Here is a 26,979-nt window from a genome sequence, read left to right as displayed (position 1 = left end):
TATCCAGTCATAACAGGGAATGATTCATTGATTCCTGCTACATCGTGGATGAACCTCAGAAACAGTATGCTGAGTTAAAGAAGCCGGATAGAAAAGGCCACATGTTGTATGATCCCATTTATTTGAAATGTCCAGAACAGGCAAATCCACAGAGAGAGAAGACAAATTCATGGTTGGCAGAGGCTGAGGGAGGGGGAATGGGGAATGACTGTTAATGGCACAGGGCTCCTTTTTAAATTTTTATTTTATTTTTGTCTGTGTTGGGTCCTTGTTGCTGTGTGCAGGTTTTCTGTACTTGTGGCAAGTGGGGGCTACTCTTTAGCTGCAGTGTGCAGGCTTCTCACTGAGGTGGCTTCTCCTGTTGCTGCTCTAAGACTCCAGAGCGCAGGCTTAGCAGTTGTGGCACATGGGCTTAGCTGCCCCATGGCATGTGGGATTCTCCCGGACCAAGGATTGAACCCGTGCTGTAGAATGTGTCAGAATCCCCTTCCTTTTTAAGGCTGAATAATATTCCATGGCCTGGATCTACCACGTTTTGTTCATCTATTCATCCACCGATGGAGACTTGGGGTTCTTTCACTCACCTTTTTGGCTATTGTGAATAATACTGCTGTGAACACTAGTGCACGCAGCAGTTACTTCCTCTGTTCTGTTGCAGGATTCCACATTGTGTTTAATCACCATATCTCTTTAAGCCCCTGATCACCAGTCTGTGGTTTTGAGTTTGGGGGAAGTTTGGTGGGTTTTTTTCATTACTTTGATAGTCTGGATCAAACTAGTCAATCCCAAAGGAAATTAACCCTGAATATTCATTGAAAGGACTCATGCTGAAGCTGAAACTCCAGTGCTTTGGCCACCTGATGTGATGAGCCAACTCACTGGGAAAAAAAAACCCTGATGCTGGGAAAGATTGAAGACAAAACAAGAAGGGGGCAGCAGAAGATGAGGTGGCTGGATGGCATCACCAAGTCAATGGACGTGAATTTGAGCAAAGTCCGGGAGACAGTGAAGGACAGAGGAGCCTGACGTGCTACTGTCCATGGGTTGCAAAGAGTCAGACACGACTTAGCAACTGAACAACAACAGCAAAAACAAAAACAGCCTTGAGGAGTACTAGTCAGAGCCTTTGTAGAATGGCCCTCATTTTTATTTGTCTGATGCTTTCTTATGATTGGACTGAATTTATGGGTTGGTGGGGGAAAGACCTCAGAGGTGATGTACCCAGCTCATTGGAACTGAACCAAAATTCAGAACTGCCCCTCTGCGTGCAGTAAAGCCAATCTAATGACACCAGATTGTGCGGAAGGAAATTTCAACGTTTATGGCAAGGTGCCCAATGCAGGGCCAAACAAGAAGAATGGGCAGCTCATGTTCAAAAGACCTGAAAACCATAATGCTTTTCAGGAAAGGGTTTTTAAAAGCAAAGTGAAAGAGCGAGTCACGGGGTGAATGATCAGCTCTTTTATGTCCTTTTCATTGGCTGGTGGTGAGGCGTCAAGGTGGTTATTTGGAGGAATCTCGATTGTCAACCTTCTGATTCCAACCATTCTGGGGTTACCTGCTTGTGGGCAGCATACAGTTAACTTCTTCCACCTGCTGGGACTTTCAGTATCTGCTGTGTGTGCTGTGCCGAGTCGCTCAGTCGTGTCCAACTCTTTGCAGCCCCATGGACTGTAGCCCACCAGGCTCCTCTGTCCATGGGGATTCTCCAGGCAAGAACACTGGAGTGAGTTGCCATGCCCTCCTCCAGGGAATCTTCCCAACCCAGGGATCAAACCCAGGTCTCCCGCATTGCAGCCAGATTCTTTACCATCTGAGCCATTAGGGAAACCAAAACAGCTCAATTAGGGCTCGGAATATCATCTATAGTTTTTGAGGAGGAACTAAAGGTTGGAGAAGACTCTTTGATAGTCCCTTGGACTGCAAGGAGATCCAACCAGTCCATCCTAACGGATATCAGTCCTGGGTGTTCATTGGAAGGACTGATGCTGAAGCTGAAACTCCAATCCTTTGGCCACCTCATGCGAAGAGTGGACTCATTGGAAAAGACCCTGATGCTGGGAGGGATTGGGGGCAGGAGGAGAAGGGGACGACAGAGGATGAGATGGCTGGGTGGCATCACCGACTCGATGGACATGAGTTTGAATAAACTCCAGGAGTTAGTGATGGACAGGGAGGCCTGGCGTGCTGCAATTCACGGGGTAGCAAAGAGTCGGACACGACTGAGCGACTGAACTAAACTGAATTGAAAGGTCTTTCACTATGTCAATGACTAAACTATTACTATTTTGTTTACTCGACTGTTTTCCTTTCTTTCTACATTTTCTCACTTCTCTGATTAAGTTCACTCTTCAGAACTTGAGAAAGGCCTAGGACACTAAAACTTTTCTAAAAACAAAAGGCAGAAGGCAAGGGGGTCTGTCTCAGGCAAGGCCCTATGGGATCCTGCTCAATTTCATTATCATGTCATACCAGGGATTACTTTTTATAAAAGTTTTTTTTTTTTTTAATGTGGGCCATTTTTTTTTTCAAGTCTTCACTGAATCTGTTACAGTATTATTTCTGTGTTGTGTTTTGGTAGTTTGGCCATGAGTCACCTGGGATCTTAGCTCTCCGATCAGGGATCGAAACTGCACCCCTGGCAGTGGGCGGTGACGTCTTAACCACTGGACCACCGGGGAAGTCCCACCAGGGATTACTTGAGGGCTGTGCCACATTATCGACAACTCTGTCTTGCTCTGAAGGCACTATTTCCCATGTTTTCCCACCATACTGTATGTTTTCTTCCCCCTCTCCAAACCCTGTTCTTTGAAAACAATGCAGATTGTCTTAAAGAAATGCTCCTTACGAGAGTCCTTGATAGCACGGACGGAGGTGTCATGTGATAAAGCAAAGACACTGACAACCTGGAAAAGTTGGAAAGTGATTTTGAAGAATATGCTTTGAAGATGAAGACGCTGAGGAAGCCTTAACTGATTCACTGTATTTCTTTGTTTGTAGACAAAGCAGCATTATATGATGAAAATCTTGAGACTCTTTAAGAGGATATAAATTAAGGGGTGGTGGTCTAGTCATTAAGAATCTGCCTTGCAATGCAGAGGACTTGGGTTTGATCCCTGGTGGGAGAACTACAATCCCACAGGCCTCAGAGCAACCAGACCCATACACTGCAACTGCTGAAACACACACGCCCTGGAGCCTATGAGCTGCAACTACTGAGCCAGCCTGCCACAGCTGAAGAGTCCATGCACCACAACAAAAAATCCCACACAACTGAGACCCGACAAAGCCAAATAAAATATAAACTAAAAGAAATGAAATAAAAATTTTAAGTGATCAAAAGCATTGTCTCAGTTTATTTGCCATGTTTACCCCCTTAGAACACAAATTATCGGTGAAGTTAATACTACCCTCAAGAGGATGAAAATTGGTTTGGGGGAGTGGGGGACAAGAAAACAAATATTTCAATAGGCCACAAAGTGGCCCTCCAAATCTTAAACCTCCCTGACAAAATCTTAATTCATCAGTATTTAACTTTCTCTTTAAATTAAATTAAAATGGTTTCTTTAGGAGGTAATAATGGGGAGCAAAGGTTGAGAAACACTTTCCTAAGATTTATAAAATAATGCATAATCTTTATAAAAAGATTTATAAAAGTAATCCTCTTATTTGAGAGGATGGCCTCACAGTGGGTGACAAGGGTCGAACACTCCGTATGCATTGGATTACGTTTGTGCCTCAGTTTCTCTCTCTACCTATTAATATAAAATTAGGATGTTAATTAAAATTAGGGTTAAGGTTAGGGTTTTATTAATATATAATTAGGATGATCAAACCAGCCAATCCTAAAGGAAATCAGTCCTGAATATTCATTGGAAGGACTGATGCTGAAGCTGAAACTCCAACACTTTGGCCACCTGATATGAAGAACTAACTCATTGGAATAGACCGTGATGCTGGGAAAGATTGAAGGCAGGAGGAGAAGGGGACGACAGGGGATGAGATGAGATGGTTGGATGGCATCACCGGCTCAGTGGACATGAGTTTGAGCAAGCTCCAGGAGTTGGTGATGGACAGGGAAGCCTGGCACACTGCAGTCCATGGGGCTGCAGAGAGTTGGACACGACTGAGTGACTGAATTGAACTGAGGATGATTTATATAAAAGGGTGACTGTAAGAGTAAATGAGGTTACCCATATGAGTTCCTATAAGTATTACCTGTTGTTGTAATCATCATTCTCATTTTACAAAAGAGGGAAGAGAAGTTCAGAGAAGTCAGGCCACTTGCTCCAGGACACACAGCCTTGGAAGTGACAAAAAGGGAGCTCCTAAGTCACCAGGTTGCCTAGGGGAGGACAGATCTTCCCACCTGAGTCTGTCCTGTCCCTCCCTGAGAAGCTGGTGCTACCTGGTTGCCCCCATCCACTGGCATGGGAAAACTCTTCCTTCCTTGGCGATCTCATCAATTCCAGCTAGCCAAAGGTTGAGCCTATGGCTGGAGAATTGGGCAGTCGTTTGCTGCCCCCTGCAGGTAGAACGGGAAAAGGCTGGCATCTTGCCCTCTTTAGTCGGGCCCCCTCTAGATTTATGGGAGCTTGCTTCTTACTTCTTTTCACTTTTTCTCCCTCTCCACACTGCTAATCCCCTCCCAAAAAAGTCCCTGGCACGGTTTGGGCAGCAGAAGTACAAATTTAAATGCATAAACGCAGATACTCTTGGACTCAGCAATTCCACTGCTACAGATTCAGGCCACTTGCAAAAGTCAGGTAAAGTCTATCTGCACGTAGATGGTCATCCGGGAGGGCGTCACTCAGCCACCAGACATCCAGCTTTGAGAAAGGTGGAGTAGAGGTGTACCCGCTTTCTTGTGAAGAGTTTAGAGACATTTGATAAATGAAATATCAGAGACAGAAATAAAAGAATATCACACAGAAAGATAGATATATATACACACTTCTAGGTTTCCCAGGTGGCTCAGCAGTAAAGTATCCACCCACAGTGTGCGAGATGTGGGTCCCATCCCTGGGTCGGGAAGTTCCCTGAGGGAAGGAAATGGCAACCCACTCCAGTATTCTTGCCTCGGAAAGCCCATGGATAGAGGAGCCTGGCGGGCTACAGTTCATGGGGTCACAAAGAATCGGCCATGACTTAGTGACTATACAACAACCAACACACATTTCTGTGCTGCAAAGAATCAAAATGAACGTGTTAATCGGTTTGGAAGGAGATGGGCAGTTTCTTCTCTTTTGTTTGTTTTTTCTACTCTTGTTTTCCTTTTTCTTTCTTTCTTTTAACCTTTTCTGTACTGCATGGTTTTCTTACATGGAGCATGCACACATATGTGTGTGTGTGTGTGTGTATATATATATATATATACACATATATTTATTTTTAATGTTAGCAAAAAATTATGGGAGATTTTAGGTTTCTTCCCTGTTTTCCTCAGTATTAAAAATTCAACAATAAAAAATTTTAACTCATACATGAAAACAAAAAAGAAAAAAAATCCATAAAAGCAGTCATGGTATTCTGATAGAGAAAAAGTCAAAGAGAAAGCAAGCATGGAGTAAGATCCCATTTTTACTTTTTTAAATTAGAGATACGAGATTGAAATAAAGAAATGAACACAGCAACAGATTTTTTTTTTCCCCTAGATGGGTGTGATTTCTACTGTGGGTTTTTCTGTATTTTTTTAAATTACATATTCCACAATTAATGTTTGTGTATCTTTTGTAATCTGATAATAAAAATAAACAGATGCACAACACTTATACGTATTTAATGCTAATGAGTTGTGCCAAAGAACTGATGCTTTCGAATTGTGGTGCTGGATAAAAATCTTGAGAGTCCTTTGCACAGCAAGATCAAACCAGTCAATCCTTAAGGAAATCAACTCTGAGTATTCATTGGAAGGAATGATGCTGAAGCTGAAACTCCAATATTCTGGCCACCTGATGCGAAGAACTGCTGCTGCATCACGTCAGTCGTGTCCGACTCTGTGCAACCCCATAGATGGCAGCCCACCAAGCTCCCATCCCTGGGATTCTCCAAGCAAGAATACTGGAGTGGGTTGCCATTTCCTTCTCTAGTACATGAAAGTGAAAAGTGAACGTGAAGTCGCTCAGTCGTATCTGACTCTTTGCGACCCCACGGACCGTAGCCTACCAGGCTCCTCTGTCCATGGAATTTCCCAGCAAGAGTACTGGAGTGGGTTGCCATTGCCTTCTCCATGCAAAGAACTGACTCATTGTAAAAGACTCTGATGCAGGGAAAGATTGAAGGCAGGAGAAGAAGGGGACGACAGAGGATGAGAGAGTTGGATGGCATCATAGGCTCCATGGATATGGATATGAGTTTGGGCAAGCTCAGGGAGATAGCGGCAGACAGAGAAGCCTGGTGTGTTACAGTCCATGAGGTGGCAGAGTCAGACACGACCTAGTGACTGAACAACAAAACAACACAAAAGTGACAATACTCGTGAAAGGGTACAATTTAAATGGGTGCATTTTACTGTCTATAAATTGTACCCCAATTAAATCGATTTTAAAAAATATTTTAAATACCACAAAAGTATTTCACATACTATCCTCATTTACCTGAAAAACTAAAGATTATTTATACGGTTTACAAAATTAGTTTATCCATTGAACGCTCAAATATGGCAGTGACAGAGAACACAACATCCAAATACGCGCAAACTATTCAAGAAAACGTTGCTGTGCTGTGCTTAATCGCTCAGTCACGTCCGACTCTTTTCGACCCCAAGGACTGTGGCCCACCAGGCTCCTCTATCCATCGGGATTCTTCAGGCAAGAATACTGGAGTGGGTTGCCATGCCTTCCTCCACGGGATCGTCCCAATCCAGGGATGGAACCCAGATCTCCCGCATTGCAGGCGGATTCTTCACAGTCTGAGCCACCCGGGAAGCGCCAAGAAAACGCTGGGTTCTAGGAAATACGGGCTGTGTTCAATTGGCTTCCCAGGTCCAGGCGACCAAGGCGGGGGAAATCAGAAGCGGGAGCCAAAGTCGGCAATGTTGGCAGGAGACAGGACACAGAGACTGGGTCGAGCTTGACTCCCCCGGCCAGCGGCCCGGAACCCGGAAGTGTGGCTTACGTCAAGGTTCCAAGACCGCATGCGCACCGCCTAGATGACCAATAAAAACGAAGGGAGGCGGGAATGGGGGCGGGGCTATCAAACAGGAAGTGTGGCGTTTTGCGCCCCGAGCTTTCCAGGAGGCCATGGAGGCCTACGAGCAGGTCCAAAGGGGGCCCCTGAAGCTGAAAGGCATCGCAGAGCTCGGAGTGACTAAGCGGTAAGTCCTGAGGTCCCAGGAGACCCTGTATTCTCTTCTTTAAGCCTCTCCCTGAGACCTCCGGGTGTTGCCCTCTGACGCGCCGTTATCCACCTTTCGTACCCGTCTCATCTTCTAGGAAGAAGAAAAAGAAAGACAAAGACAAGGCGAAACTCCTGGAAGCGATGGGAACGAGCAAAAAGAACGAGGAGGAGAAGCGGCGCGGACTGGACAAGCGGACACCGGCCCAAGCGGCATTCGAGAAGATGCAGGAGAAGCGGGTAAGGCGGGTGGGAAGCCTAGGGATGCCCCGCATCGCGGATCGGGGTCTCCCTGGATGGATTCAGAGGCAAGACCCGGGACGCACAGGGGAGGGAGGGCGGTCAGAGAGGACCTTAATTCCGGGGAGAAGACAGTGCGTGAGTAAGAGAGGAAGAGTTCACGGCGGGAAAGCTCCGAGGACAAGAAGGTTCTTCGGCCAGAGCGGACCACAAAGGGGAGAGACAGAGACCCAGGTTTGCATTCCAGCGCTGTCGCTCACTTGCCCCGTGACACTGGGTCAGTGACTCACCGCTTGGTGCCTCTGTTTCCACAAATATAAGGGTCAGGATAATGCTGTCTCCTGAGAGGGATGGAAACTTTGCATGAGGTAAGGTAGATAAATGGCACTTCGTCTGGCATAAAGTCAGTGCTCAGTTGATGTTGACAGTTGACGTTAAATGAGCATACTCGCTGCTGTAAGTCACCACATAGTGTTTCCATGACAACTTTGGCAGCTTCAAATATGTTGTATTTTCAAGATCTGATGAATGATTTCTCTTAATGTTAACTATTTAACAAATTCGGGTGACGGAAGGATAGGTCAGCGTGGGATAGGTAAGTTCTGCCCATTATGCCTGGGGGAGGAAGTAATCAGTCTAGGTCCCGAACCACCGGGATGCTGTTTTCTCCCCCGCCTCCGCCCTCAAGAAGACTTTCAGCAGTGTTTAGAGACTTTTTCTTTTCTTTTTTTACAACTTGGATGAGTTGGGGGGTGGGGAAGGGTGCTGCTAGTGCTTGAGGCAGTGTGCGCCCCGCAAAGGTTGTTCTGGCCCAAAATGTCATTAGTGCCCAGGCTGAGAAACACTAACCCTGGTCTTGGTGATTTGGCCCAGTAATATCAGGAAAAGTTAACTCATTACTTCCAGGCCTAATTGAGTCATAGGAGAGAAAAGAGAGAGCGAGAAGTCACTGGCTTTGATAAGATTGCGTCCCATTCTGTCTCTGCTGCTCTTGATGATGTAACTCTGGGTGAGCTGGCTCACCTCCCACACCTTAATTTCTTCATCTCTATGGTGGACTCAAGTCTCAACCTCAAACAAATAGGTTAGTGATGAGGATTTAACAAGTGAATGCACGTAAGCCGCTTCCTTAAGGTTCTAGTCAGAGGCAGGGCTGGGATTTTACTGCTGGAGTTGGGATGGGATGAGAGAGAGAGGCTCATACAACTGTCAAAGTGACCAATACTGGCCCCTCAGAGTAGGGCAGTCATAGTGGAAGTAATGGAAGGTATCAGGTTTGGGATAGGTTTTGAAGGAAGAACAGCCAGATAAGCTGTTGGGTGGGGTGTAGGTTGGGAAAGAGGAATCAAGGGTGATCAAGATTTTGGTGGGAGAAGCTGGGTGAATGGAGGTGCTGGTTTACTGAAATTGGAAGGACTGTAAGTAAAGCAGGTTTCTATAAAGTGGGGGAGCAGGATCTTAGTTTTAGGGACTTGTTGGGTTTCCCAGGTGGCACTGGTGGTAAAGAATTCACTTGCTATTGCAGGAGGTGTGGTACCAATACAGGAGACATAGACCCAGTCCCTGGGTCAGGAAGATCCCCTGGAGCAGGAAGTGGCACCCCACTTTAGTATTCTTTATATATATATAATTTTTTTATTTTTGACTGTAATGGGTCTTCATTGCTGTGAGGGCCTTTTGTCTAGTTGTGACCAGCAGTGGCTACTCTTCCTGGTATTGTGAGGGCTTCTTATTAAAGTGGCTTCTCTTATTGCCCCACTCCAGTATTCTTGCCTGGAAAATTCCATGGGCAGAGGGGCCTGTTGGGCTACAGTCCATGGGGCAACTGAGCAACAGAGTGTGCGCCTGCACACACACACACACACACACACACACACACACACACTCTCTCTCTCCAGCAGTTACGAATCTGCCTTCCAGTGCAAGGGACGTGGGTTTCATCCATGGTCAGGGAACTAAGATCCACATATCTTGGAGCAGCTAAGCCTATGTGCGGGAAGGCAACGTGCATGGCAGTGAAGACCCTGAATGCCGCAACAAAGACCCAGTGCAGCCGAAAAAAGAAAAGATCTTGGTTTTAGAAGTTAAATTTGAGTGCCTGTTAAAAGTTCAAGTAGAGAATTCTCATGGACATTGTTTGATACCTGAATCTGTTTTTGGAGGAAAGGTCTGGGTAGTTGTTCTGGGACTGCATGAGCTCCTTCGAGGAGGCATAATGACAGAAGAGGTCTAGGATCAGACCTCTGATGATCAGAGGGTGGGAGAGAGGAAATTGCAAAGGAGCACAGGATGGAAGGATACCAGGAGAGAGCATGCCCTTAGGAGCTGAGTGGAGAAAGTGTTCCAAGAGGAAGAAGTGGGACTTCCCTGGTGGTCCAGTGGTTAAGATCCACGGAACTAAGATCCCACAGGCTGTGGGATCTACACCCAAGTGCCACAACTAGAGAGAAAGACCGTATACCACCATTAAGAGCCCACCCTCACACAGCCATAAATAAATCTGATTTACCCTGAATTCCTTAAAAAAAATTTTTTTTTTAATTAGAAGTGATCAGCTGCACTCTGAGCCATTAGTTGGCATTTGTGATGGGGAGGGAAGGAAGACTGATTTGAGTGGATCCAAATGGGGGTGGGGAAAGGCAGAGGTGGAGACAAAGATTTGAAACAAGTCTCGGGAGATTTGCTGTCAAAGGAAATGGAGAAACAGTCCTCCAGCTGGAGGGTGGAAGATCAAGGTGAAATTTTTCTTGTTGGAAATGAAGTACTCCTGAGGGTTTTGTTTGGTGGAGAGGGGCATGGGGGAGCAGGTGCGGGCAAAGCAAGGATGGTTGGGAAATGCAGATTCCCTCGTGGAAGAGTGTTGGATTGAGCACAGTGGGCGTTATAGACTGGACAGCTCCTAGAACGAAGGCTCCAGCCTGGTGGAAAGGGTCAAGGCTTGGCATCTCCCTCCATCACCCACGCTTCACTCTGGTCCTGGCTTTTTCTTGTCTATGAAGTGGGGTATGTGGCAGCACCCGTAATAGCCTGTGAATTTGGTGCATGGAGTGGGAGGAGTGAGGGCAGAGCCCCGCCAAGTGCCTGGTATTGGTGATAGCTGGTCAAGTCAGCATGGCCTCTTGTGAGGAGACATGGACCCCACGTAGGCTCACAGCAGGAAGAGGCCGGGATGGACAAAGCAGATACTTGAGAGAGAGCGGGAGTGTCAGCTAGATGGGAGCCAACTGGATGTAGAGTGGGATGAGGAGGCAGCAAAGGAGACAGCCAGGTGGCAGTCTACAGTCTATCTCAAGCTTCCCTGGGTAGACTGGGTTTAGTGGGGTGGTTGTTCTGCTGGCCTCCCTGGGAACCTGGTATAGTCAGATGGCAGCCGGAGCTGGAGCCCCAGCCAGGCTGGAACATGCTTCACCATGGCATGTCTGGTACCTCAGTGCTCCTTCCAGGACATGCCTCCCCACATGTCATCTCATTCTCCAGGTCCTTTCTTTCCAGCAAGGTCATCAGACGTCCCGCATGATGACTAGCTTCTAGGAACACAAAGCAAAAGCTGCTAAGTCTTCTTATGGCTTCGGCACTGGCACTGAATTCTGTTAAGTAAACTGTGTCACGGGACCAGCCCAGAGTCAGCATGGTAGGGGACTGCACCAGGACACCAGTACCAGGCAGCTGGGTTCATTTGCAGGGGAGGTGGGGACTACCACAGTGAGTTGGCCGCAATCACCCAGCTAGTAAGTGAGAAAGCCGGATGTGGCCCAGGTCTGTCTGACCCTGCATCCCATGCTTTTAACTCATACCAGCTACCACTGGTGTTAAGGACAAGGAATGGGGGAGGTCATGGTGGTACAGGATGGATGTTCCAGAATTACACTTGTCAAGGTGATCTGGATCTTGTAGGCCTCTTGACACTGTGTACCATCACTCAGGAGGCTCAGTGGTAAAGAATCCACCTCCAGTACAGAAGATACAGGAGACACGGGTTCAGTCCCTAGGTTGGGAAGATCCCCTGGATGAGGAAGTGGCAACCCACTCCAGTATTCTTGCCTGGAAAAATCCCATGGACAGAGGAGCCTAGTGGGCTATAGTCTATGGGGTCGCAAAGAGTTGGACACGTCTGAGCACACACACATTACCTTCCTCATTTATCATCCTTCCTCAGACCCCTTCTGAGACTTTTCTTTTTCTGCAAACTGGGAAAGCAGTCAATTGCCCAAGGACGCAGGAAGTGCATATACAGCTCCCAGCAGGGTCTCCTTAAGTCAGTGCTAGTATGTCTCCCACCACTCAGACCAAAGGGCAGCAGATGTGAGTTCCTAGTGGGGCATGTGATGGCCAGGCATCCCTGTTGGACCCTCCTGAGTGGAGTCGAGGGAGGGGCGGGGTGTACATCCTGAGACCTCCAGCCATGCTGAGTGTCAGAGCCAGGCTGGCCTGGGCTCCTGTCTTCCACCCGGTGCTGGCCTGGCCTGCACCAGGCGTGTGACTCACCTCCACTTCTCTCCTCTCTTCAGCAAATGGAAAGGATCCTGAAGAAAGCATCCAAAACCCACAAGCAGAGAGTAGAGGTGAGTCACGTGCTGCTGGGGGAGACTGGGCCACGTAGGGGCCAGGCCAGGCCGAGAGGCTGGAGCCTGGCAGAGGAGCCACTGGAGTGCTGGCAGATTTACCCAGCCTCCCCAGGGTCATTTAAGGGCAGGGCATCCAGAAGGCCTGGCAGGGTGGATTTGAGAGGGGGTGGGGATTCACTGTGGAGAGACAGAACGTGGAGAAAGGGGACTGGGCACTGCTGACATAGCATTTCCCCTCGGTTTTCCCAGGACTTCAACAGACACCTGGACACACTAACGGAGCACTATGACATTCCCAAAGTCAGCTGGACCAAGTAGCAGGCCCACCCCGGGTACCTACCGGATGGCATCGAGGAGGAGCAGAAGGCAACGTCGCAGTTATGTTTGGGGTCTTGGTATTTTTAGAAACATTCTTGTGCACACATCCTTGCGTCTTCTGCTGAGACAGTGCTTTTCAAAGCTGTGTGTCCTCATTCTGGAACTTGATTAAAGTAAGACTGTCCTTTTCCTCAGTTTTGATTTCTCAGTAGCACATAGAAGAGAGACCTCTTTAGTTTGGAAGGTTTATCCAGAGATGAAGAAAAAAAAAAAGAAAAAAAAGAGATGAAGGTTATTTCTGGGTAAGTGCGGTGGAAAAGTGTTCTTAACCCCAAATTGCCTCTGGCTGTTTGACAGCCAGCCAGCTGGCTTTGCGTGGATAAAACTGACTCCAGAGAACAAAGAGCCGATGTCGTCACAGCCCTGAGTGTGCACATCTCTGGAGGGCCCTGCATGGCCTGCCCTTCTAAGTTCCTTCTAGCTGGGAGCTTGTGCTCTCCTAGGGCCTGGAGAAGCCACTTGGCGCTCCATAGCCTTCAAACTGCTTCCTCCTGGCCAGTGAGAGAAGACAGCCTGGGAAACAGAACCACCACCTAAGGCACCGATGGGACACACACCTTGTCCCTTTCTGATCCTGTGGCCAGCATGTAGCCTCTTCTCCCAGCATCCCCATTCCAGACATGGGTCTAGTGGGTGTCACCATGGCAGACATTGCTGGTCAACACAACTTTCTTTGTAAGGGAACCCAGCCAGACACAGCCTGCCATTTTACCCGCAACTGTGGGCTCCAAGCAGCCCCCCCGTATTTATTCAGAGTTGGTACATTACACGTTTGGCATTCACCAAGGCAGAGCCCCAGCACAGACAGACGTGCACACAGCCAAAAGGAAGGACTCGGGTCCCCATGCTGCAGAGCCAGGATCTCCAAGGGCCTCTGTGTGCCCACCACATGAGGATCAAATTGCATTTGCTATTAGGAGAGAGTGTGCTGACAGAGATGCTGAAAGAATAAGAAAGGGAAGAAAAACCAAGTATTGAGGACTGCCACATGTGGAATGCAGAATAAAACAAAAAAGTTATTAAATATAAGTCTGAGTAGCTTAATTATAGGCTGTCTGAGTATCACTAGAAATGTTGCCTCTTGTATTATCACTCACAAAGAATGTACAGTATGTACAAAACTATCCCCCCTTCAATTTGGAAAAATTAGATGACACATGTTTTCACCTGTGGTTTGCAACCCACCTAAGGGAGGTGACCTACTGTCTTATTAGCAGTGGCTCTTTGGGGCAGATTCCCCCATTAACTGGAAGGCGCTTTCAGGCCTTTACCACCCATGGGTCAGCAGTTGGGGTCTTCAAGCATGATGTGGTGGTGCTGTGAAAAGGGTGCATTGACAGTGGGGAAGACAGCTATTCCAATTCTCCCTGCCCATCAGACCACTCCAAAACAGAGAGACTGAAAACAACGGGATTTCTCTCATGATTCTGTGGGTTGACCAAGCTCAGCTGGGAGGTTCTGCTTCATGAGGTGTAGTTTACTTCGTCTAGGTTACAGTGACTTGCATGGTGCCAGAGATCTTCCAGAGTCTCTTCTCGTAACGTATTCCATGGGGCCAACACAAGTCACTGCCAAACCCTCTCTGGGAGGGAACTACACAGGGCATGGACAACCAGGAGATGTGGTTTATTGAGGCCCCACAGTCTACTACAGTGGCTCAAAATCTATGGTAGGCTCCCCTGGGGAGCATTAAGAGCCACTGATGCTGGGACTTCCCTGGTGGTTCAGTGGTTAAGAATCTGCCTTCAGGTGCAGGAGACGTGGGTTCCATCCCTGGTTGGGGAACTAAGATCCCACATGCTTTGGGGCAGCTAAGCCCAAGCGCCACAACTAGAGAAGTGCACACACCCAACAAAGAGCCTAAACACTGCAAGAAAGACCCAGGGCAGCCAGAGTCAGAAAACACTCCGGTGCTTTGTGGGTGGGCTTCCATCATTGAGGTTTTTGAAGCTCCCCGGGTGACCCCAGTGTGCAGCAAAGTTTGAGAGTTTCCAGTCTAGCACAATCAGCATGGTCTTTTTTTGAGATGTCACAGAGTTCACACAGTTCATTGACTGCGGCTTCCCTGGGGGCTCAAACAGTAGAGAATCTGCCCGCAGTGCAGGAGACCCAGGTTCAATCCCTGGATCAGGAAGATCCCCTGGAGAAGGTAATAGCAACCAACTCCAGTATTCTTGCCTTGAAAATTCCATGGCCAGAGGAGCCTGGCAGGCTACAGCCCACGCGGTCGCAAAGAGTCAGACAACTGAGCAACTATGGTCCTATACATTCACTGCCAAGGATGAAATTCAGGTGTGATTCAAATTCCTCCACATATGGAGAAAAGTAGGTTACAAGTAATTTATGTGTAGTGTTGGGGGCTTCACTGGTGGCTCAGACAGTAAAGAACACCTGCAATGGGGGAGACCTGGCTTCAGTCCCTCGATTGGGAAGATATGGGGAAGGGCATGGCAACCCAATCTAGTATCCTTGCCTGGAGAATCCCAGGAACAGAGGGTCCTGGGGGCTACAGTCCATGAGATTGCAGAGTCAGGCACACTGAGCAACTAAGCCCAGCACACGTGCTGTGACAGTACTTTTGGCACCTGGAAGTCTGTTTGCTCAAAAGATTTTGTCCTCCTAGCCCTGCTGACACCGTATTAAACATCTAAAATGCCCAGTTGCCACTGTTCAGTCACCAGTCCTGTCCTACTCTTTGCAACACCATGGACTGCAGCACACCAGACTTCCCTATACTTCACTATTTCCTGGAGTTTGCTCAAACTCCTATCCATGGAGTCGATAATGCCATCCAACCATCTCATCTGCCTCCCCCGTCTCCTCCTGCCTTCAACCTTTCCCAACATCAGGGTCTCTTCCAGTGAACTGGCTCTTCACATCAGGTGGTCAAAGTATCAGAGCTTCAGCATCAGTTCTTCTGATGAAAATTCAGGGTTGATTTCCTTTAGGATTGACTGCTTTGATCTCCTTACTGTCCAAGGGACTTTCAAGAGTCTTCCAGCACCACAGTTCGAAAGCTTCAATTCTTCAGCGCTCAGCCTTCTTTATGGTCCAACTCTCATAGCCATATATGACTACTGGAAAACCATAGCTTTGACTGTATGGATCTTTGTCAGCCCAGAGCAAGCCTGAAAACAAAATGCTCCATAATGGGAGTTGTTACCTCTCCTGGGTGGTTTTTCTTTTTGCCTTATGTTTTTGTCATTTCCTCAGTTTTTTTTTCAGTGAGATATTTGTAATTAGAAAAGAGACATGTTTTTCTAAAACACTGCAATAAATTAGGCAAGAATGAGGCCAGGTAAAATATGATTTCTTAAGACAGTTGGTGTCAAAAAGGCTCTCTTGTCTGCATTGTGCAAGAATTCTTCCAGCCCAGGATTCACTTGATAATCTTTAAAGATTTGTCGGCAAAATCTTGGCTGTCTGCGTACCAGTGCCAAACAGAAATACTGAGACAGTTATGGAGGAGAAAGAAAGAGTGGCTTTATTACTTTGCCAGGCAAAGGGGGAACACAGTATGCTAGCATCTCAAGAACTGTGTCCCACCCCACCGCCACCGGCCCCCAGTGAGCAGGGAAAGGTTATATAGTCAGGCTGAGTATGTGATAAGGATCAAGGCAGTAACAGTCTTGTATTTTTTCTTCTTCAGGGTCCTAGTGGTTCATCTTCTAATCTTGTTGAGTCTCTGTCTCAGGTGGTTTTGTTGCTGCTTCTTTGATTAGCAACTCTTCTGCCCTTTGGAACTCAGAGAAGGTCAGGGAGGCCAAGAGCTCTGCCTACAAGGAATGGGGGACAAAAGGACCTCCATGCCCTGGAGTCCCACAGGGCCCTGCTCAGCATCAATTCTACTTTTCTTCTCTATATTTTCTTGTAATTACATCTCTACCCCAAGTATAGTATATATAATCACAGAGTTGCAAAAACTCTCTTTCAAAACCCAAAATGGAGGTAATAGGGAAGATAAAAAGATAAATGAGAGGCAGGCAGCCTGGGTAAATGGTTCTGACACTGCTGGCTGGACTGGGCCCAGGGTACTGTGATGGTTCATTGGGATGAAATGCAGGGATTTTCCAGTGTTCATAAAGCAAAAGAGATATAATTGAATTAGATTAATCAGGAATCACAATCTGCATTACCCACACTAACCGCCAACGATAGTAATCACTTTTTTTTGCCTAGGTTCAGTGGGTTGTGGTGTTCAAGAGATCATTTCAGGCAGTAAACTGGCACACTTGTTCATTGACAAGTGTTAACACTGACAGGTGTCAGGCACTGTTATAAGACTCGACTTAGGGCCATTAAGAGAGTTTGTCTGAACTCTTTCCAAGAAACCACCTGCTTTGTTGCCGTTGTTCAGTTGCTAAGTTATATCCAACTCTTTGCAACCCCATGAACTGCAGCAAACCAGGCTTCCTCGTCCTTCACTGTCTGCCAGTGTTTGCTCAAATTCACGTCCATTGAGTTGGTGATGCCATCCAGCCATCTTACTGCTCCCTATAAACCTACACAGCATTTTAAAAAGCAGAGACATTTCTTTGCCAACAAAGGTCCGAATAGTCAAAGCTTTGGTTTTTCCAGTAGTCATGTATGGATGTGAGAGGTGGACCATAAAGAAGGCTGAGCACCGAAGAACTGATGCTTTTGAATTGTGGTGTTCGAGAAGACTCTTGAGAGTCCCTTGACCTGCAAGGAGATCCAACTAGTCCATCCTAAAGGAAATCAGTCCTGAATATTCATTGGAAGGACTGATGCTGAAACTGAAGGTCCAATACTTTGGCCACCTGATGCGAAGAACTGACTCATTGGGAAAGACCCTGATGCTGGGACAGATTGAGGGCAGGAGGAGAAGGGGACAACAAAGGATGAGATGGTTGGATGGCATCACCAACTCAATGGACCTGAATTTGAGCAGGCTCCGGGAGTTGGTGATGGACAAGGAAGCCTGGCGTTGCTGCAGTCCATGGGGTCGCAGAGAGTCGGACACGACGGAGCGACTAAACTGATAAAGGGTGTTCCAATTGGTGACTGTATATTTGTTTCCTAGACTTCCCCACCAGACTGTGAGTTCCGTATGGCTCTAGGTGGGTTCCACCACCAGGATCTCTCATCTAACTTGGCCTGCAGAGTGGGAATTTCCAGCTGCTATGGCTTCACCCAGCAGGGCACCACACAGTGCCCTGCTTCAGTGGGCCCCGCCCGCCGCCTCCAGGCCTCTCCCCGCCCCGCCCCTCTAGGCTTACTTCCGGGATGCTTGAGGGAGGAGCGGGAAATAGGGCACCTCGGACAAACTGCGCCTGTGCACAGTGCCCCCTGCGCCGGCGCATTCTTGACCGCTTCGCCTCGGCCGGACATAACGGTCCGCGCGCGGCTCCCCCGACCGGAAGTGGAGACGAGCTGTCGCGGGGTGCGCCCGGCCCGGCTCACCGCCTGGCAGCCCCCGCTGTCGCCGCCGCCCTCGGCTACTGCCGAGGCTTTCCGCAGCCGCCATGTCCGCCAGTGCCGTCTACGTGCTGGACCTGAAGGGCAAGGTACCAAGGGCTCCCAACCCTCCGCGTTGCCAGGCAACCGGCGGGGGCCTCTCCCCGTGGGGACCCACCCTGTTGCTAGGTGACCGTCCAATGGGAGCCACCTTGGTCTTAGGCAAGGAAGCCGTTTGGCCTCACCTGAGGACTCCACCCTTTTCCTAGGTATCCAGGAAGGGGTCTTAGGTCCGCGAGCCCTGCCTTGCTGCTAGGTAACGCGGCGGGCTGCCGCAGTTGCCAGACAACCGACTGCACGACCCTCATCCCCACCACTGTGAGTTGGGGGTTTTAGGCCTCTGTGAGGCCCGGGGCAACCGAGGCGGTGGAGAGCGCGGGCCGCAGCCGGCTGAGAAGCCAATCCTGGCGCCAAGGGGCTGCACGACCCTTGACCAGAGGTGGTGAAGCGTGTCGGGGACAGTGTACCTTTGGGCCAGTACCGCCCTCTGGGAGCTTGGCCCGTTCTGTTTATCCAAAGATTTTTGTGTTTTAGTCCCTTGAAGCAATTTCTTAATGTTCACTGTGACACTTGAGTTACCAGGGCTAGGTGAGGTGGTTGGCGGGAGTGCTATTTTCTTTTTTTCTTTTTTTGTAAATAAGTATATTTGTATCATTTTTTAGATTCCACATATAAATCATATTTGTCTTTCTCTGTTTGACTTACTTGCTGCTGCTAAGTCACTTCAATCGTGTCCGACTCTGTGCGACCCCATAAACGGCAGCCCACCAGGCTCTGCCGTCCCTGGGATTCTCCAGGCAAGAACACTGGAGTGGATTGCCATTTCCTTCTCCAGGGAGTGCTGTTTTCGCAGAGGGAGAAACTGAGGCACAGAGAGGTGATACAAAGTGCCCAGGGTCACATCGGTCACAGAAAAGTGGCAGGTCTAGGAGCTGAACCCAGAGTCGTTTGTTCATTTAGCTGATATTTGAGGAGCACTTACTAAATGCCAAGCAGGGTGCTAAGCTTCAGGCTGCCTTTGGTGAGAGAAATCAGAGTCCGTTCCTGAACCTGGTCCTTCCGGAGCCCACGATCTGGTGAGTGGGAGGGACACTGATCTCAAAAAGCACAAATAAATGTAAATTGCAGTGGTGGAGCAGTGAGGATCTAATAGAGTCAGCCTCCACTGGGGATAAGGAAGCACTGCCCAGGGGGAGTGACACACTGGCTGAAATAGGAAGGAGCAATAGAACCCTAGGACCTGTTCCCAGGGGGCCTTCCCCTGGGGGGTTTCTAAGAAAGCTTTTTATATGAGGGAGCTTGGAGTCTTTCAGAAGTGGCCTGCTGCCTTCCCCCAAGTCTGTCCTGGCTAGAGGGCAAGTGAGTATCTGGTCTCTTGCATTGAGGAGTAACAAGAATAGGACAGTTTGTTGTCATTTAGTCGCTAAGTCGTGTCCAACTCTTTCTGTGACCCCATGGACTATAGCCCACCAGGCTCCTCTGTCCATTGGATTCTCTAGGGAAGAATACTGGAGTGGGTTGCCTTGCCCTCCTCCAGGGGGTCTTCCCAATGCAGGGATTGAACCCGTGTCTTCTGCATTGGCAGGCCTGAAAGGCAGATTCTTCACCACTGAGCCACCAGGGCTTCCTATAATAGGACAGGACCAACAACATTTAACCAGCCCCACAGCAGTGAGTGAGGGAAACATGGGTGCCAGTCCTAGGTGGAGTGGGCAGGAGTGTGCCCAGAAGCAGTAAGGAGTGAAGGGTTGAAATGCCTGCCCCTTGCTGCCTCACTCCCCACCCCCAGTACTTTCCCAAACCTCCCTTAAGTGGGTTGCCTTCCTTGGATGCCACCCAAAGTCAACAACTAGTGAGGCCCTGTGCTGGGCTCCCTTCTGAGGATGGGAGGTTGAGAAGGTTGAGTCCTTGGAGTCAAGGAAAGACACAGGACACCCCAGGGGTAGGAAGGTGCAGTATTCCCTGAGTTTTTGTAGCATGTTTTTTTTTCTTACTTAGTCAGTTTTAATTGCACGATAATTGCTTTACAGTGTTATGTTGGTTTCTGCATGTATCACCATGAATCAGCCGTTGGTATACACATGTTCCCTCTTGAACTTCCCACCCACCTCCAACCCCCCACCCCATGCAGCATGTGTTCTTGATTCCTCCTTGGCTACCGTGTCACCAGAAGTCCCGCAGGCTGCCTCCTCAGATCACTCATTTCTCCAGCAAACATTTCATGAGCACCTAGCATGCAGCATGAGCTCAGAGGCTGAGCTCAATACCTGCCCCTGCTGCTCAGTTGCATGACCTCGGGCAAGCGTGTGAACTCGCTGAGCAGGCACATGAGACAAGCGCAGCACCACCCATGGTCCACAGTGCCCTTGAGGTCTTGTAGCAGAGGCGCGTGGAAACTGACAGATTCAAGCAGATGCATGGATCCCGATGATCAGTTAGCCACCACAGCAAGGTCAAGGCCCTCAGGTAATGCAGTTGCCCAACCTCAGTGTGGGTTGGCAGGAGAAGTGGTTACAAAAGGCTTCCTGGAGGAGAGAGATGCCAGCACTGGGCAGGTGACCAGGCGGCAGTCAGGTTGACGAGGAGGTGTCACAAGAGGCCCACAGGGTGAGGGGCAGCCCGCTGAGGCTGGGTGGCCATGGGTAATGCTGGAGCCAGAGGAGGGACCCAGAGGGCCATGGGTGAAGGGCGTTCAGGTGGGAGAGCAAGAGGAGACCACCTTGATCCCAAGGAGGAACAGCTGCCATGAGGAGACTGTAGCCTGGGAGAAGCCTGATTATACGTGTCTTTCAGAAGAGGCTGCCGTGGGTGGGTTTGCCTCCCATCCTCCCTGACCATCCCGCGTTTATTATTCCACTCCCCATGGACCTCATGTTTTGAAAGTCTGCCTTCTACAGAAATTGCGTTCAATAAAAAAGGAAGGTAATGGCACATCAAGGAAATTCACAACCACACGTCTACCTGCCAACCAGCACCTCTGATCTCCAAGAAAACCAGCGCGGCCACATTCAGCTGATGGAAAGCCCTCCAGGACACTTCTCTGCCCTTACCTTTCTTCTCTGCAGCTTCTAACACCACTACTGTGCTCCTCCTCAGCAGGCTTCCATCGGCCTCGAGGTTGCTGTGCCTCTGTTTCCCCCGTTTCTCTCACTGCTCCTGCTTCTCTCCTGCCCTCCCCTCGGATGTCGGCTCCTCCTGCTTGGGCCTGGCATGCCTCACATACTGTTGCTCTACTTGGGGTAGGCTTTGACTCATTCATTCATTCATTCATTCCTATTTTTTGGCCATGCCTCACCTCCTGCAGGATCTTAGTTTCACCAGCAGGGATTGAACCTGTGTCCCCTGCAGTGCAAGCACAGTGTCTTAACCATTGGGCTGCCAGGGAAGTCCCAAGGGGCATGCTTTGATTTCTGTCACTGTGCCAATGACCTCTGAATTTGTATCAAAGTCCGGAACACTCATCTGGAGATCTGAGGGCCTTTAGGACACCCTGGAAGTCTCACAGCCATCACAAACTCGGCATTTCCCCAGATGAGCTCCGCACTACCCCCCAGCCCTGCTGTCTCTCTCCATCTTGGAGTGACACTGCCAACCACACTGCCCGTTTAGAGACCTGGGCATTATCCTGCCCTTATTTGCCTCACCGCCACACTCACTGCAGAGATGTTTACTGAGTAGCTGTTAAGGGCCAGGATCCAAGGCTGCCCTCACTCTCCTTAAGTGGTGCTCCTAGGTACCCACCATGGGTACCTCCCATCCCATGGCTTTAGCTCCCCTGGTCCCTCTGGCTCTATCCCACCTGTATCCTAAGGCCTCAGTTTGAAGGTCACACCCTTGCAGAGTCTCTCCCTTGAAGCAAATAGCTCAGTGCAGGGACCCATTTATCTTGGTCACCCTGGTGTTCCCAGGCCCAGCACAGTGTATGGTAGAGAGCATGAGCAAGTGGGCCTCTGCAGCCCGTGTGATGAAGGTGAGCAAAATATATTGCTCCCTGCTCTTTTCTCAGAATATACTGGGGCCGAGGGGCTCCGTGCCAATTGCATCCCCCAAAGTTGTATAACCTGGAGTAGAAGGTAGGCTTGGGAAGCCCAGGGGAGCAACGTTTATCGAGTGGAAGTGGCCCTGCAGGGAGTGAGAAGTGGGGTTAGAACTTGGGCTCACCTTTGTTCACTGTGTGGCCTCAGGCAGGTGGTCCCACCTCTCTGGACATCACAGTTCATCGCTTTAAAAATACCAGTCCTACATCATAGTGGGGATTTCTATGAGGCGGCATATACTCCTGGCAAAGAATATACGAGAGGGTATGTCGTAGTCCCTGGGCCAGGTACCCACAAGCTCACCCACTGGGTGCTGGGTCTCTAAGGGGCCTTCCGAACAGCAGTGAGTGCACAGGGTCCCTTGCCCACAGGCCACAAAGGAGAAACTAGGAAAGGAAGGTTCTTTCTCAGTCACTCACTTGACCACTCTCTCTCTCTGGCTTGCAGCAGTAAGACGATGTATTTTATGAAGCTAAGACTCTGTGGGAAGGAAATGGCAACCCACTCCAGTATTTTCCCATGGACAGAGGAACCTGGTGGACTACAGTCCGTGAGGGTCACAAAAGAGTCGGACAGGACTCAGCAAGCATACAACAACGAAGGTTCTGAGGCAGGCAGTCCCCAGGCTGGTCGGCGCAGTGGTGTCATATTTGCGCATTACCGCGTCCTGCAGCTGGCTGTGCTCAGGGACACACGGGAGCAGCAGCTGCCCTGGGCCGCATCTCCAAATAGAGCAGTGCTCACCACGGCGTAGCTTCACACCTCCTTTTCTTTCCTTCAGCTAGTTACATGTAATAGACTGTGCTTACATAAAGCATATTGTTTGATGAATTCAGTCATTGTATACACCCAGAAAACCATAGGCACACGCTCTGTTACTTCCTAAAGGTTCCCCACACCCATCCATGTCCAGCCTGTCCCCAGACAGCCACTAATGTATTTTCTGTTACCGTTTCCCAGGGTGTGTTTAAGTGGAATCACAGTTATGGTCTCCATTGGTTTCTTCCCCTTGACTCAGTGATCCTGAAATTCCCTCGTGCTGTCACCAGTGTCAATAGTCATTCCTTTTCATAGCTGAGCAGTTTTCTGTAGTGTGGATGGACACAATTTTTGTCTCCACTCACCTGTTGGAGGATGTTGGCATTGTTGCCAACCTGAGTCTACTTAAAATAATGCGCTGTGAGCATCCACACATGTGTCTTCAGGTGGATGTCTGGTTTCCTTTCTCTTGGGTAAATACCTAAGAGAGGAATGGCTGGGCTATAAGCTGATTTTAGCTTTCTGAGAACCTGTCAAACTTTACCAAAGTGGTTGTCTCATTTTACATTCCCATCAGCAGTGATGCACATCTGGACCCATGAGAGAGGGATGAGGAGATGGGTTTCTTTTTAGGCCACAGGCGGGATCTAGTAGGTGTGCACACTCAGCAGTGTCCCTCTGCTGGCAGAGACAGAAGAGCAGGGTGCATGAACGCAGAAAGGCGTGGAGAGGGTCTGCACTGAGAGCCTGCAGGACGTTGCTTACCCTGGCGTCACCCACGTGATTCAGTCCTGGACTCTTGCCCCACAGCCCCTCTACGAAGACTCTCACTGGCCCCAGAAGATGTTCACATGGGGAAGTGCTTTCCTTGAGGAATTCCCTGGGGCGTGGAGACCGAATGGCCCTTTGATGGACAGGCGTGATTGGGGTTCCTTGGAGGGCAGGAGGCGGGTGGAACTCAAGGTGAAAGCGCCTTCCCTGTCTCCCACCTCCCGCAGGTGCTCATCTGCCGGAACTACCGCGGCGACGTGGACATGTCAGAGGTGGAGCATTTCATGCCCATCCTGATGGAGAAGGAGGAGGAGGGCATGCTGTCGCCCATCCTGGCCCACGGGGGAGTGCGCTTCATGTGGATCAAGCACAACAACCTGTATCGTATCCCTTTGTCTGGGGGTGGGGGCGATGGCTTCTCTGTGGGCTTATGTGTGCGTGAGTACACACACACACACACACACACACGTGCAACTGAGAGCCGCTGTCCCCAGGGCTGGCTGGCTTAGGCCAGCGGGGGGCTGCCAGGCACAGCCCTGTCTTCTGGAACCCCCTGCTGCCTAAGGATGACCAGTGTCACAGAGGTCCAAGGAGCCAGGACGGGTTCCTTGGGGAGGGAACATCCCAGAGGAGACCTGCAGGAAGGCCAGGTGTCTGCCACAGGTGGTGGGGGTTGGCAGGCAAGTGGGGTGCAGGGGACAGAAGCCTGGACTGTGAGGGGTGGTGGGATACAGAGAAGGGGAGGGAGCCCTCCCCACTCTGCCCAGATCTCAGAGCCCTCTGCGCTCAGGCCCATGGGGAGGCCTGGCTCAGCCAGTTCCCATTCAGGAGGTCTGACCGGCCATCCCATGGCTTTGGTCAACCCCTCTAGGTGCGTTCTGGCATCTACACTGCTGCAGGAAGAGCCAGGCTTTGCAGCCCACAGCCCGTGCTCCGGTCGCCATGTGACTGGAGGCAGCTCCTCACCGCCCTGGTCCAGTGAGAGCAGTGATCCTCTCCTCGCAGCACTGTTGGGGTCAGCTGAGCTGTGCATGTGCATCGCGCCCAGCCAACATGGGCTCTGTCCCCTTTTCACGTTCATGGAGACACACGGGACCTTGCTAGTGAAGGTGTGGTCCACGGGCCAGAGCACCCCTGGGATGCTGGGAGCTTTCTGGGAATGCAGAATCCTGGATCCATACAGCCTTGCCAGGTCAGAAGCTACATTAGAGCAGGGCCATCCCTCATGAGGTATGTGCACGTTGCAGGGTGGAAGGTGTTGGCCCGGGACGCTTATCCACGGCCCTGAGGCCTGGCTCTCTGCAGAGTGCGGCAGGCAGCCCGTGAGCCAGGAAGAGAGTGTCTGAGAAGCTGCCCTGGGTCTGGGCATGGTTGCCTCGCCGTGGGGGGTGGGGGAGCAGCGGTGCCGGCTCAGTCGGAGCCGTCAGACCAGTTCCCGGTGGGGCCCTGGTGTTCGATGCGTGGGCAGCCGGCGAGGAGACGAGGGCTCGTCCCCGGATGCCAGTGCTCCGTGCGTCCTGCCGAGTGGACGCCTGCTCACCTCCAGCCCAGTTCCATTGTCAGGTGGCAGTTTCCAAGCCCAGCCAAAGAGTTGGAGGTGCCCGTTGCCCCTCCTTAGAAAGCACTGGAACCTATGGTGCTTGTACTAGGGAAGCCAGCACTCCCCGATTGGCCCTGCGTCCATTTCCTGAGGCCCTGTGCTAGGCCGGGATGAGGCTGGAAGTGGGGTGGAGATGGCCCCTTTCTCCCTCCTGGAGCCCACAGCTTGGCACTCAGGTGGCCAGGGTGCAGTGCAGAGGAACTGTTCTCCCCAGATGATCAAGCCCTTAGGGAAAGAGGAACGGGAAGTTCCCAGTACACACTGACCCCAGGAGCTGGGGACACGTCCCCGTGTCCGGAGTGTGTGCCAGTTTACACACATCACCTCAGTGAATCCACTCCCAAGCCCCTATTACATGGTTATTGTTGTTCAGTTGCTAAGCCGTGTCTGGCTCTTTGTGACCTCATGGACTGTTGCCTGCCAAGCTCCTCTGTCCATGGGATTTCCCAGGCAACAATACTGGAGTGGGTTGCCATTTCCTACTCCAGGCATCTTCCTGACCCAGGGATCGAACCCACAACTCCTCTTGGCAGGCAGGTTCTTTACCACTGAGCCATCTGGAAGCCCATGGGTAAGAAAAAGGAGGCTTCATTCAAAAGGTTTGCTTCAGGGGGAAAGACTCAAAGACAGGCTCGAGCCAGAATTGGCCCTGAGCGTCAGGAAGGTCCTGTAGGTGATGGGCTTTGGAGAAGGGCAGATGGTGCTTCTGGTTTCTGCTCCAGGATGAGGCGCACTGCTCTCCCGGGGCTGCTCACCTTACTGAAGTGCCCACTACCACACCTCGGGCTTCAGCCCTCCGCTCAGGCGTCACCTCCCCGGGCAGTGCCCCTTACCCAGCAGCTGGGGTGGGTTTCCTGCGCCCCTGCTGCCCGTCTGTCAGCTGAGCGCTCCCTGGGAGCCGGGACCGCCCCTGTCTGTGACCATGGTGCCCAGGCCCAGCTCAGACCGGGAGCTCGGGAACCCTGAGGGCCGAGTCGGTGACTGGGGCAGCTCCAAAGCATACAGGGCGCTGGGGTCCAGGAGGCGTCGCCCCCCTCTGAACGCTCCTTAACTGGCCGCCGTGCAGTGGTCGCCACCTCCAAGAAGAACGCGTGCGTGTCGCTGGTGTTCTCCTTCCTCTATAAGGTGGTGCAGGTGAGTCGGGCCCCAGGGGCCACAGAGGGTCTCCTCACCCGGCTCTGCAGCGTGCCTCCCAGTCTGGGCCACCCGAGGGCCACAGCGCCCCTGGGGGGGCTGGAACCCCAGGAGGAAGACCCGAGAGGGGGATGCCACGGCCTTATCTGCCCCTCTGCCTGGTGAGGAGTGGGGAAGGAATGGGAGGAGAGGCTCAGGCTAGGGGTGTGCCCTGCTTCCAAGAGGGACAGGTGTGCCCCCAGCTGGCTGTGGAAGGCTGGAGAGTGACCCGCTGAGTCAGGGCTTAGGCAGGTGGGTTAACCAGGAGGAGGGTGGAGCCAAGTTCTGCTCAGAATCTCCTTGGGGGGGCTGTAAAGGCACAGTGCCTGAGGCCCCACCTTAGAGAGGGGTGACACATGCCAGGCCCAGCTGCCACGAGACGGGGAGACAGCGGCATGTGCAAAGGCCCTGGGGCAGAAGTGCCTGTGGTGCCCGGCGTTCCCAGGACAGAGTGTGGCTCTGTCAGTAGGGTGGCTGGGCTGGACCTCAGGGTGGGGGCTGCGGCACAGGGCCTAGTGAGGCGTTTAGATTTCATTACAAGTCTGATGAGAGATGGTGGAAGGCTTTAAGCAGGAGACTGGCAAGACCTGATTTAAGATCCTCTCTGCAGCTGAGTGGGAAAAGAACCTAAAGGCAGCAGGGA

The 26,979-nt window shown here is 50.6% G+C and overlaps 2 protein-coding genes across 3 annotated transcripts in view; both read left to right on the top strand.

The window, feature by feature from the left end:
• The first annotated feature begins 7,163 nt into the window (after positions 1 to 7,163).
• FAM32A (family with sequence similarity 32 member A) lies at positions 7,164 to 12,647 on the top strand. The gene is made up of 4 exons (XM_061149971.1): positions 7,164 to 7,315; positions 7,434 to 7,575; positions 12,084 to 12,137; positions 12,390 to 12,647. Exons 1-4 carry the CDS (start codon positions 7,242 to 7,244, stop codon positions 12,456 to 12,458), a joined length of 339 nt encoding a protein of 112 aa, XP_061005954.1. The 5' UTR covers positions 7,164 to 7,241; the 3' UTR covers positions 12,459 to 12,647.
• A 5,189-nt stretch (positions 12,648 to 17,836) lies between these two features.
• AP1M1 (adaptor related protein complex 1 subunit mu 1) overlaps positions 17,837 to 26,979 on the top strand; it is a 28,921-nt gene continuing 19,778 nt past the window's right edge. The window contains exons 1-4 of one of the 2 annotated variants that reach the window (XM_061149970.1): positions 17,838 to 18,046; positions 18,206 to 18,314; positions 23,791 to 23,947; positions 26,230 to 26,297. In XM_061149970.1, coding sequence (XP_061005953.1) covers positions 23,827 to 23,947; positions 26,230 to 26,297 — 189 coding nt within the window. In that variant the 5' untranslated portion in view covers positions 17,838 to 18,046; positions 18,206 to 18,314; positions 23,791 to 23,826. Of the gene's footprint in view, positions 18,047 to 18,205; positions 18,315 to 23,790; positions 23,948 to 26,229; positions 26,298 to 26,979 lie in introns of both variants that reach the window. The other variant, XM_061149969.1, reaches the window with a different exon arrangement.

The sequence above is a fragment of the Dama dama genome, chromosome 9 (genome assembly GCF_033118175.1).
Source record: "Dama dama isolate Ldn47 chromosome 9, ASM3311817v1, whole genome shotgun sequence".
Classification (NCBI taxonomy): Eukaryota; Metazoa; Chordata; class Mammalia; order Artiodactyla; family Cervidae; genus Dama; species Dama dama.
The sequence above is the reverse complement of the archived record's forward strand: the minus strand, read 5'-3'. Positions and strand labels throughout refer to the sequence as shown.